At 44.6% G+C, this 12,559-nt stretch overlaps 1 protein-coding gene across 4 annotated transcripts in view; it reads left to right on the top strand.

Moving 5' to 3' along the window:
- The window catches only part of Rbms2 (RNA binding motif single stranded interacting protein 2), a 50,209-nt gene that overhangs the window by 21,203 nt on the left and 16,447 nt on the right, over positions 1-12,559 (top strand). For 3 of the 4 annotated variants that reach the window (XM_031350304.1, XM_031350305.1, XM_031350306.1), the window contains 3 exons: positions 6,816-6,979; positions 11,409-11,467; positions 12,351-12,442. In XM_031350304.1, the coding sequence (XP_031206164.1) occupies positions 6,816-6,979; positions 11,409-11,467; positions 12,351-12,442 (315 nt within the window). Of the gene's footprint in view, positions 1-5,190; positions 5,316-6,815; positions 6,980-11,408; positions 11,468-12,350; positions 12,443-12,559 lie in introns of those variants that run through there. The other variant, XM_031350307.1, reaches the window with a different exon arrangement.

Here is a 12,559-nt window from a genome sequence, read left to right as displayed (position 1 = left end):
CTGTCTCTGCCTGCCTGCCTGTCTCTGCCTGCCTGCCTGCCTGTCTGCCTGCCTGTCTCTGCTTGCCTGCCTTCCTGTGTCTCTTTCTCTTCTCCCTCCCTGTTCTTCTCTTCTTCTGGGTTCTGACGGTTATCCAGCCCCCTGTCTGCCCAGTAGCTGGGATGATAGGCCTGTGCTGCTGCTTCTAAAGATACGGACTGAAGCAGGGTGTCCCTCTGCAGTCCGACACCTGGGGTAGAGAATTAAGTGTTTCACAATCTAACGAGGACAACAGAACTCATTTAATTTGGTTTATTGGTGAATATCAGACCAACTCTTAAATCTAGTAGGTGCTTTTAATGAATGGGAGAGATCTCTTTGCCCATTTGGTTGGGGGCGGGGCACAGAGATGGTGCTGAAGATTGAACCTAGGGTTTTGCACAGCTCATATTAGATAAGGTCTCTGCTACTGAACTAAATCTCCTTCCATTGAAGGGGACGGCAGGGGACAAGGAATGGTTTATTCTAAGCTTTTTACCTCCTTTTTAAATATTTATTTATTTGTTGAGACGAGGTCATATATAAGCCAGGCTGGCTTTGCACTTCTTATCCTCCTGCCTTCGATTCCCAAGTGTTAGGATTATACGTGTAAATGAGCATTCCTGTTCTTTGACTATTTTTAAATCTTATTTAAGACTGGATTAAGCATGTTTTAGAAATAGACTTCTTGTTTTATAAATAGAGGCTCGTAGTTGGTGAAAGTCATTGACAGCTCCAGGTTAGAGGGGCAGCAGTGGACAAGTATAGACTAAGGAGCCATGTGACACAAGTCAAAACTAAGAGTCTGGGCCTTGGGAACTCAGTAGCTAGAACACTTGTCATACAAGTGTGAGGACTCAGAACCCAAGTCAGCTGGCCTCTCCAGGTCTCTTGGCAATCCCAGGGCTCCGCTGGCCACTTGGTCTGGCATGTGAGGCAGGGAACAAGAAAGAGACCCTGTAACTCTTGTTTTGTTTTTTTACTTATTTATTACAAGTACACTGTAGCTGTCTTCAGATGCACCAGAAGAGGGCGTCAGATCTCATTATGGGTGGTTGTGAGCCACCATGTGGTTGCTGGGATTTGAACTCATGACCTTCAGAAGAGCAATTGGTGCTCTTACCCGCTGAGCCATCTCACCAGCCCGACCCTGTAACTCTTATAAGGGCAACATTTAATTGGGACTGGCTTACAGGTTCAGAGGTTCAGTCCATTATCACCAAGGTGGGAGCATGGCAGCATCCAGGCAGGCATGGTGCAAGAGGAGCTGAGAGTTCTACATCTTTATCTGAAGGCTGCTAGTGGAAGACTGACTTCCAGGTAGCTAGGATGAAGGTCTTAAAGCCCACGCCCACAGTGACCCACCTACTCTAACAAGGCCACACCTTCTAATAGTGCCACTCCCTGTGCTGAGTTTATACAAACCATCACAGGAGGATTGAGGCCAGCCTGGCGTGTACTGTGGGAACATCTCAAAAAATGACCAAGTGGCTCAGCCAGTATAGGTGTCTGCTGCTGAGGCCACTGAACGGCGTGTAATCCTCAGGATCCACAATGCACAAGCAAAGAACCAGCTCCCTCAAGTTACCTTCTGACCTCTGGGAAAAACTAAATTAAAGCTGGGCGGTGGTGGCGCACGCCTTTAATCCCAGCACTTGAGAGGCAGGTGGATTTCTGAGTTCGAGGCCAGCCTGGTCTACAGAGTGAGTTCCAGGACAGCCAGGGCTACACAGAGAAACCCTGTCTCAAAAAAAAAAAAAAAAAAAAAAAAAAAAAAAAAAAAAAACAAACTAAACCATGTCAACAGGACAGAACAGGTGGGATTTTTTACTCTGATAATTGTGCATTTCATAAAAATTAATGAATAACTGATATTGTATGTGAGAATAGGATACTATGGTTTGTTAATTTAAAATTTAAAAATGCACTGGGCAATGGTGATACATGCTCTTAATCCCTGTCTGGGGAGACAGGCAGATCTACATTGGGGAGGCAGAGGCAGGCAGATCTCTGAGACCAGAACATCCTGGTCTATGGAGTGAGTTCCAGGACAATCAGGACTACACAGAGAGACCCAGTCTTGAATAACTAGCTAACTAAGTAAATGTAATTTTAGAATGATAAAGCAGAGCTTGATGGCACATGTATGCATATTCCCAGCCCTCGGGAGGCTAAGGGGAAGGATCATAAGGTCTAGTATTTAGTATCTTAGTATTCTATCTTAGGTTTAAATTCTTAATTAAAAATTATTGCCGGGCAGTGGTGACACATACCTTTAATCCCAGCACTTGGGAGGCAGAGACAGGCAGATTTCTGTGTTTGAGGCCAGCCTGGTCTACAGAGTGAGTTCCAGGACAGCCAGGGCTATACAGAGAAACCCTGTCCAAAAAAAGAAAAAAATTTTAATGTGTATGTGTGTACAATGAAGAGGGGTACACAAGCTACAGCATGCCTGTGAAGATCAGAGGACAAATATTCTCTCCACCTGCCTTTATTTGGGCTTGAACTCAGGTTGCCAGTGTATATATTGAGTGTCCTTACCTGCTGGGCCATTTCACCAGCCTGATTCACCATTTTACTTAATTGTTTTTAATAGGATATATTATTTATACATAAGAGTTTCATTTTTACTTTTTTAAAAAATGTATTTATTTTTTATGTATATGAGTATACTGTTACTGTCTTCAGACACACCAGAACAGGGCATCAGGTCATATTATAGATAATTGTGAGCCACCATGTGCTTGCTGGGAACTGAACTTAGGACCTCTGGGAAGAGAAGCCAGTGCTCTTAACCCCTGATCCATCTCTCCAACCCTTTACCTTTAAAAAACAAAAACAAAAAACAAAACAGTGTCTGTCTGTCTGACAGACAGGTAGCTCTGGTTGTCCTGGAACTCACTGTGTAGACCAAGCCAGCCTTGAACTTAGTGATCCGCCACCTTTGTGTCCCGAGTCCTGGCCCCTGGCTCTCTATGACATTTTGTACATATGTATGATGCATTTCTATCCCACAAACAATCTGTCACTGCCAATCCCTTCCCTCCTCTCAACTGTCCCCCTTTCTAATTTTGTGTGGCCCACTGAACTTCACGAGGGTCATTTACAAGAGTGGGGGTGGAGAGGTTGTTTATAGCAGCATGTGCTCTTTATCCCACTAAAGAAAATGTCTACACTAGCCGTCAACATCTACCCTCTTCTGAAATGGCTGTTCTTGTTCTTTCAAGGGAAAATGTAGACATCTTTTCAAAAGCTTTCCCAGGAATTGCTTATTGCTTCATGTTCCTCCCACCACTTTGCTTGGATCCTCATTAGCACATACCTTTCTTTCTTTTTTTTTTAAACATTTATTTGAGTATATTATAGCTGTCTTCAGACATACCAGAAGAGGTCATCAGATCCTATTACAGGTGGTTGTGAGCCACCATGTGGTTGCTGGCAATTGAACTCAGGATCTCCTGGAAGAGCTGTCAGTGCTCTTACCCGCTGATCCATCTCTCCAGCCCCATCACACACTTACCATTCTGATAGTTTTTTAGGTTTCTAGCATTAACTCATAAACTCCTTGTGGGAATGTATTTAAATACATTATGGGCAGACGTAGTTGGGCACCCAGTCAGTAAGTGTGCCTGAGGTCACCCTGGGATAGCTCACATAGGCTTATATGAGCAGTACTGACTACAAAGACACTCAAACAAGCAGAGATGCCCTGAAGAGACTCAAGCTAACCCATCTGCCTGGAAAAGATATTCCCCAACCTACTGAGCTGTCTGCAGGTTGTGCGGTATGCCTCAGGTGTTCAGCTTTCTGGACACCTATGCTGGGGTGATATGACTGTCTTTATTTGTTTCTGCTTCTGTAACTAGCCCCTCACCCCTACTTCCGCATGGAACCCCAATTAAACCCACTGGTCTACCAAGTCGAATTTTGAAAGTTGAAGGCCTGCCTGGGCAACATGGCTCATGCCTCAAGATAAAGAGTAAAAAGATGTAGCCCTTTGCCTAACATATAGTCAAAGTCAAGGGTTCAATCCCCAGCATCACACAAATTAAAAGGCATTGCGAGATATTTCACCCGTTCTATTAATGATTCCTCACAGGATCAGTCAGTATTTACATGGAGTCGGCAATTCAAGAATTCACTGAATGACTCAAATAGCCCAGAGAGTCTCATGAGCAATTAGTGGAGAACCTGTTTCTGCACAGAGAATGTGGACCTTCCCTTATTTGGAAGTATTATGACTGGAACCCAAGCAAAAATATTCATTTATGTTGCACAATCTAGAGGCTACTAGCATTAGAACGTATTGTATGGATGATTTTTATGCAGGTTGCCCTCATAAAGTCAGATCACTGGGTAAATCTGTGAGATTGTAGGTTGTGAGAATATGATGAAGGCATATCCTGTAAATTGATTTCTCTCGTCTTTACAAATACCCATGCCTACTGTGTACCAGGAACTATGGCTTCACATATGGGAAGGCTTTTCTCTTGCCCTAGTGGTTAATAATGAAGTGAAGTGCCCCAGGTCGAGAATGAATTTGGTGGCAAATGAGTGGCTGCCAGAGCTTTGAATTGTAGCTGGGTGTGGTTGCACACATAAGTAATCCCAGCACTGAGGAAATGAAGCCATTTAAAACTAGCCTGGGGTATATGGGATCCTATCTGAAACGGGAAACAACACAAAGGATTTTGAATCATATCGGTTTAGTTTAGGGCTTAGAGCAAACCATAGCTCTTCGCCATTCTTCCTTCTTCCATGAAGAGTACTCAGTTCCTAGTCGTTCACTCTTTTTCTCTTACCTGGTTTGAGTCATCTTTCCTGGAAGTCAGGTAAGTGTTACTTAGGGGACTTCTCAGTGTTGTCTCTCTTGGACTCTCTTTTATCGATTGCTTTTTACCGTGTAGCCTTGGCTGGCCTGGAGCTCACTTTGTACACCATGCTGTCCTGAAACTCAGAGATCCTTTTGGCTCTGACTCCAAAGTACTGGTAGTAAAGGCATGTGACACCACACCAGGGCTTTTTTGTTTTGTTTTTTGTTTGTTTGCTTGTTTGTTTGAGAGGAGGTCTCTCACTGAACCTAGAGCCTGGGCCTGGATTTGCCTAGGCAGGCTGGCCAGTGAGCTCACTTGTCTCTATCTTCCTAGTGCTGGAATTACAGATGTGTGTCATCCAGCTTTCTACATGGTGGCTAACGGCCTGCACTCAGATGATAAGCCCTTTCTAAGTGAGCCCCAGCCCCAAGAGTTCAATAAGAGTAATAAACTATCCAACTTTGCAACAATGTTTAACTTCCTGTAAGTAGTATGTGGGACTCTTTTCTGTTACTGCTTGAATATTTTTATGTTTAAATTACTTCTATCCTTTATGATTTTGTAAGTTCTGGACTTGAGAGGCAGACATTAAATTAACCATGTTCTGCAACATATTTATAATTACAAATATCCTGTTATAATACAGGGCACTTTTCTCTCAAACAGGTTTATTTTATTCTTATTACTCCTAGCTGATAGGTAAGATAGCTATGTAGTCTATTCTTTTCTTTTTTTCTTTCTTTTTTTTTTTTTTTTTTTTTTTTTTTTTTGAGACAGGGTTTCTCTGTATAGCCGTGGCTGTCCTGGAACTCACTCTGTAGATCAGGCTGGCCTTGAACTCAGAAATCCACCTGCCTCTGCCTCCCAAGTGCCGGGATTAAAGGTGTGTGCCACCACTGCCCGGCTGTTTGTTTGTTTTCAAAACAGGGTTTCTCTGTGTACCCCTAACTGTCCTGGAACTCTCTCTGTAGACCAGGCTGGCCTTGAGCTCTCAGAGATCTACTTCCTTCTGCCTCCCAAGGGCTGGGGTTAGAGGTTAAAGGCATCACCACTGCTCTGCTAAATAATTTGTATAGTATAGTTTATATATTTATAAATAATTTGTATAGTATAGTTTATATATTTATAAATAATTTGTATAGTATAGTTTATATATTTATAAATAATTTGTATAGTATAGTTTATATATTTATAAATAATTTGTATAGTATAGTTTATATATTTATAAATAATTTGTATAGTATAGTTTATATATTTATAAATAATTTGTATAGTATAGTTTATATATTCATTGCATGCATTTGTGCGTACAAGTGTGTGTGTGCACATGTGTGGGGGGCATGCCCAGTGCACATGTGGAGGTCAGAGGACAACTTCTTGGAGTCTGTTCTCTTTTTTCTCTTTAAATATTCATTTATTTATTTCATGTATATGAATACACTGTCACTGTCTTCAGACACACCAGAAGAGTGCATCAGATGCCATTACAGATGGTTGTGAGCCACCAGGTGGTTGCTGGGATTTAAACTCATGACCTCTGGAAGAGAAGTCAGTGGTGTTAACTACTGAGCCATCTCTCCAGTCCAGGAGTCTGTTCTTTACCTCCATGTGCATCAAACTCTGTTTATTACGTTTGGTGGTAAGCGTTTTACATGCTGAGCCAGTGAGATGGTCTATCTTCTTCTTCGTTTTTCCAGACAGGGCTTCTCTGTGTAGCCCTGGCTGTCCTGGAACTCACTCTGTAGACCAGGCTGGCCTTGAACTCAGAAATCTGCCTGCCTCTGCCTCCCAAGTGCTGGGATTAAAGGCGTGAGCCACCACTGCCCGGCTGGCTTTTTTTTTTTTTTTTTTTTTTAACTGTCTTATTCCTCCTTGAGTTCATTGCTGTTAATGTTTTGTGTCTGTTTCCAGGGAGTCTTCCTCAGTTTCCAGGGTGTAAAGGTACAATCTTTCTGACCTTTTGATCTTTGTGTCTCCTTGCAGCTATATGTGGCTCAGCAAATGGCACCCCCGAGTCCAAGGGACAGCACCCCCAACAGCAGCAGCGGTGGGAGTGGCGGGAGCGACCAGCTGAGCAAAACGAACTTGTATATCCGAGGCCTGCAGCCTGGTACCACTGACCAGGACCTTGTCAAGCTCTGTCAGCCGTGAGTTGCAGCCCCAGGAGAGAGACTTCCAGGGATAGCACGGATTCCCAGTCGCTGGCCTATTGCCACAAGCTCTTAGCATGAATTGCAATAGTATTACGCTTCTACCCCACAGCCCCAGCACATACCAGGGCACTCAACTGCCATTTTTTTGGGCTTTGTTGTTTTGAGACAGTGTCTCATGAACCCTAGGCTGGTTTCAACCAAGATCAACATGAGGGAGAAAGCTCGACCTACAGTCTATTTGGCTGGAGAGTCCGGGTGAAGGACCTTAAGGAAGCTGGTCACATCACACCCACAGAAGGGAAATGGCTGCGGCTCAGCTCCCTTTCTGCATTTACGTAGTCCGGGATCCCAGCCCAGGACCTCAGTACCACGGTACCACAGTGCTTAAGGCCCTCACAGGCGGTGGTGGCGCTGGCCTTTAATCTCAGCACTTGGGAGGCAGAGGCAGGCAGATTTCTGAGTTCGAGACCAACCTGAGTTCCAGGACAGCCAGGGCTATACAGAGAAACCCTGTTTTGAAAAACCAAAAAAAAAAAAAAAAAAAAAAAAAAAAGGCCCTCACAGGCTAGGTGCCTGTCTCCCAGGTGACCTCAGATTCTGTCAAATTGACAATTAACACTGACCTTCTCACAGTTTGACAGAAACAATCACTTATTCTCCATGGGGTGAATGCATTTTTTTTTTTAAACAGGGCATCATGCAGTCCAGGTCCTCCTGTGTCTACCTCTGGGGTTAAAGGCATTTCACACCATACTTGGCTATACCAACTTTTTATTTTATTTATTTATTTTAATTTCTATATGCATGTTTATGTGCTTGTGTGAGTTTATGTGTCCCATATATATCTAAAGCCAGAGGGCATCAGATTCTCTGGAACTGGAGTTACAAGCAGCTGTGAGCCGCTTGGCTTGTGGATGCTGGGAACTGAACCGGGTCCTCTGGCCGAGCAACCAGGGAGTGCTCTTAGCTGCTGAGCCATCTCTCCAGCCCCAGGGAGTGCTCTTAGCTGCTGAGCCATCTTTCTCTGTTCTGGTTTGTTTATAGAGTCACCCATTCTGTTGTTGTACTTGCATTGTTACCAGTTTATGTCTATTATGAATGCAAACTGTACATTGGAAACTTACCCCTTGGTGTGTGTGCGCGAGTGTGTGCCTGTGTAAAAATCAGTCAAACAAGTGGGGCTATGGTGGCACACTTTAATCCCAGCAGTCGGGAGGCAGAGAAGACAGGTGGATCTCTAGAGTTCCAGGCCAGCCTGGTCTACACATGAGTTCCTGAGCAGCCAAACTACACAGAAAAACCCAATCTCAGAAATAAAGTAAAATAAAATAAAATAAAATAAAATAAAATAAAGGAAGAAACAAATCAGTCAAACAAAAATGTTGGAGTAAGTGCGGGGAGAAGGAATGGGTTGGGTGGAGCCTGATGGAGGGGAGGAGGGGCCTAGGCTCTCTCCTGCTCAAAAGGACTTCCTGCCAGTGTCCCAGGGATCTTTTCTTGGGTTGCTGAATCCCAAACTCTGGTGGGCCGGAAGGAGAGGTGTGGCCTGGGACTGGAACTTCTGGTTCTCTTGTAGGCGCTTCTGTGGAGGAGAAAGCAGGCCTGACCCAGCTGTTGCCAGCTGCAGTGGAAACTCTAGCTCAGTCTCAGGCTGCTGAGCCACAGCAGGCTCCACCCTGGGGCCTTGATGGGGATAGCAGCTTGAGTGTCCTCTGGCCGACAGTCATTCCTTAGGACTCCTTACCTCAAAAGACCCAAGGAACACTGGTCCCCACCTCTTCTTTTTTTTTTTTTAACTCAACCTCCAGGGCATTCCCCAGTTTATTTTGTCTAATCCTTCAGGTCCCAGAAGCTGCACTCTGAAAAAGCTGGAGGGTGGGAGGAGGGAAAGGGGGGCGTAAAAACAAACTAATCAGGCATGTTCTTTAAGAATTAGAGGATAGATTTTATTTTTTTTTTAATGCTTGTTTGGAGTATTAATCTCAAATTTAGTTTCTGCCAACTGTTTCTCTTCAGCCCTTGAATTTCTGACTTTGTTCATGGCTATTGTTCTGTGTCTGACATTTTCACACTTCTGGAATACAATGTAGCAACTTTTTCCTAGTCGAATGCTTCTGACATAACCCAAGATCTGCACTACTTCATTACTAGAGCTCTGCCAGCTGTCCAGGCCCGTGTTACCAACAGGTTTTTCCAAAAAGCTGGAAAACACAAATCTCATAAAATGCAGAGTGAAAACATGTCACAGACTAATTTAACTCATTCATATAGGCGACAAGATGGAAAAACCAGGTCAAAAAGCACGAAAAGTTATTTGTTGGCACTATAATGTTGGCATAAGGTTGCTGTGCTGAGGCTGGAACAAAAGAGGCCACAGGACTTGTCTGAGATCAGTTGACTAGAAAGTAGCAGAGTTAGGATTTGAGCCAAAAACATTTGGATCAGGCTAGCCTCATCGAGGGATCAGTAGAGTCTTGAGACTAGGGGATCAGAGGAAGCATGTATATTATTATTATTTCTTAAAGATTTATTTATTTTATGTATATGAGTATACTGTAGCTCAGTATAGACAGACACACCAGAAGAAGGCATTGGATCCCATTACAGATGGCTGTGAGCCATGATGTGGTTGCTGAGACTTGAACTCAAGATCTCTGGAAGAGCAGTCAGTGCTCTTAACCAGTGAGCCATCTCTCCAGTCCCTTATTACTTTTAAAATGCTCATCTTTAATTGTATTATTTATGTGTATAGATGTTTTTCCTGCATGTATGTCTGTGCACTGCATGCATGCATGGTGTCCACAGACAGTTATGATTCACCATGTAAACACTGAGAATCAAACCCAGGTCCTAGCTGGGCAGTGGTGGCCTTTAGTCCCAGCACTTGGGAGGCAGAGGCAGGTGGATTTCTGAGTTTGAGGCCAGCCTGGTCTACAGGGTGAGTTCCAGGATAGCCAGAGCTATACAGAGAAACCCTGTCTCAGGAAAAACAACCAACCAACCAACCCAGGTCCTAACGTTCTTAACATGCTGAGTCATCTCTTTGGATTTATTTTTATTACTTTTAATAGGATGAATGGTGCTTGTCTAAAAGGAAAGTAGAATCAATTATTTTTGTTAGGTGGGTGGTGGTGGTGCATGCCTTTAGTCCCAGCAGAAACAGGTTGGTCTCTGGGAGTTTTAGGCTAGCCTGGCCTACGAAGTGAGCTTCAGGACAGCTAGGGCTACACAGAGAAACCCTGTCTTGAAAAACTGAAGGAGATACTTACCTGGCAGGGGGGATACCATGATCACAAAAAACTGAAGGAGAGAGAAAAGGAAAGAAAGGAAAAAGAAGAGGTTATTTCTGTCCCTCAAGGAATCGCTACAGCTCTGCCTTTAGGCGCAAGCTTTGTGTGGGTGTGGCCAAGCTTCCTTCCCTGAAAGTGTCCTAAGGGACAAATGTGTCGGTATTGTAAGAGCTACAGTCACTCTTTCAGGTGGTGCCTCTGTGGGGTTGGGGTTTTGTTAAGGACACTGTGACAACTGACCTTATGGATGAAGTTAGACTGAAAGTGCCATTAGTGACTTTTCCCTTTGTGAGGACAATACCCTGAGAAACAGCAGTTGCAGTGAAGAAGGATTTAAGGGGAACAGACCGTCATGGCTGGGAGGATCTGTGGCAAGATGTGGATGGTCACACGGATGTCAGCAAAGCAAAGGGCAGCCAGGGAGGGCTAGACTGTAAAATCCCCATGACCCATTCACTCCAGAAAGGCTCTACCACGTAAAAGGATGTCAGCAGCTGGGGACCAGTCCTCAGCCACAGGACACATGGGAACCACACCAGCCCCTGAGATTACTAAAGTACACATCTGGGTATGCCAGGGTCGATAAAAGGAAGCAGGGAATTCCTCCATGAATCTAGATAGGCTGGAACAGAAGGGGAAATAGATGTTTATATTCTCCTCCCTCCCTTCCCTATGCTAGGAGCTGTACTTCATCCTCTCTGCTGTGCTAGACTGAAACCATGAACTGAAATCATGAGCCAAAATAAAAATGTTTATTTGAGGCATTTTGTTGCAGGGATGAAAATTAACACAGTAGTTTGTTTTGCTTGTTTGTTTGTTTGTTCTAGACAAGTAGCATTTTAAATTAACTTAGTTTTGGGTTTTTACTTTGTTTCCATATAATGAATAGAAAAACTTGTGCCACTAGGAGCAGAGAAATAAAGGGCTTGGAGTAATCTAACTGTGTTAATCTCTATCCTAGCTGTCCTGGAACTCACTCTATAGACCAGGCTGCCCTCTGAGTCACAGAGATCCCTCTTCCTCTGCCTCCTGAGTGCTGGGTTCAGAGGTGTGCACCACCACACTGGACTCTTCTCTGTGCAATTCATAATCCCTGCCCCTCAGAATATCACCTTGTGTTTCCTTTCCCTTAGGTATGGCAAGATTGTCTCCACTAAGGCCATACTGGACAAGACCACAAACAAGTGCAAAGGTGAGAGAGAGAACTGCTGCTTTCTGTCTCCTGCTGCTGGAGGCTGGGCAGCCAGCGCCTGGGAGGAGCTTGGAAGTTTGGGGCCTAAAGACCAACAGATACTTAGACTCATTGGTGGCCAGAGAGCTAGAGCTGAAAATGCTATGAGGGGTAGTGCTGGCAGAAGGCTGCGTGGTATGCGATCCCTTGAGTGTGTTCAGCTACCTCTGGGTCAAGGGTCTTCCTGGATGGGAAGGTGCAGGGAGAAGGTTTTTTGTTTGTTTGTTTTGTTTTTTCAAGACAGGGTTTCTCTGTGTAGCCCTGGCTGTCCTGGAACTCACTCTGTAGACTAGGCTGGCCTCAAACTCAGAAATCCACCTGCCTCTGCCTCCCAAGTGCTGGGATTAAAGGTGTGCACCACCACTGCCAGGCATATGGAGAAATTTTTCATTGTCTATGTAAACACCTTTTCCTGGAGTTGGGAGAACAGCGATGCTGAATAGTTGTGTGTGTGTGTGTGTGGGGGGGTGTTGAACATTTCTGAGGAAGGGCTGTCTTCATTTGGTACCTGCTCGCTCTGCTGTGTTCCTCCCTCCCTAGATTTCTAGAGGCTATCTGGAGAAGAGATGGAGGGCCTTTAGACGGCTAGGATTTAATACCTCAGGTCTAGGCTCTAAACTCTAGGTTCTTAATGAGAAGAATACCGCAAGGTATTCTCATCTCCCTGGGCATCCTTAGCCACAGAGTGTACCTGAGCTCTGGTAAGGGTCACATGGACAGTCATCTCTATTTTCCCCCAACTCCATCGTTGACATGGTCCATAACTCTTCTTCCGTCTCCTGAAAAGCCTGAGCCTCCTACCTATCTTATACCTCCTACCCCCGTGATGCTGTTTCTGTTCCAGGCTATGGCTTTGTGGACTTCGACAGTCCGTCGTCAGCACAGAGAGCTGTATCTGCACTGAAAGCCAGTGGTGTGCAGGCACAAATGGCAAAGGTAGGGCAGTGCCACCCCTCCCCCACCCCACCTGCCTCTCCAGGGTTACAGTCAGCACCAAAGTGCCAGCTTTGGCTCTGTCGGAATGTTTAGGAAAGTGCAAATGATGAGCAAGAA

Source organism: Mastomys coucha, unplaced genomic scaffold (genome assembly GCF_008632895.1).
Source record: "Mastomys coucha isolate ucsf_1 unplaced genomic scaffold, UCSF_Mcou_1 pScaffold4, whole genome shotgun sequence".
Classification (NCBI taxonomy): Eukaryota; Metazoa; Chordata; class Mammalia; order Rodentia; family Muridae; genus Mastomys; species Mastomys coucha.
This window is presented reverse-complemented; position numbering and strand designations above follow the sequence as displayed.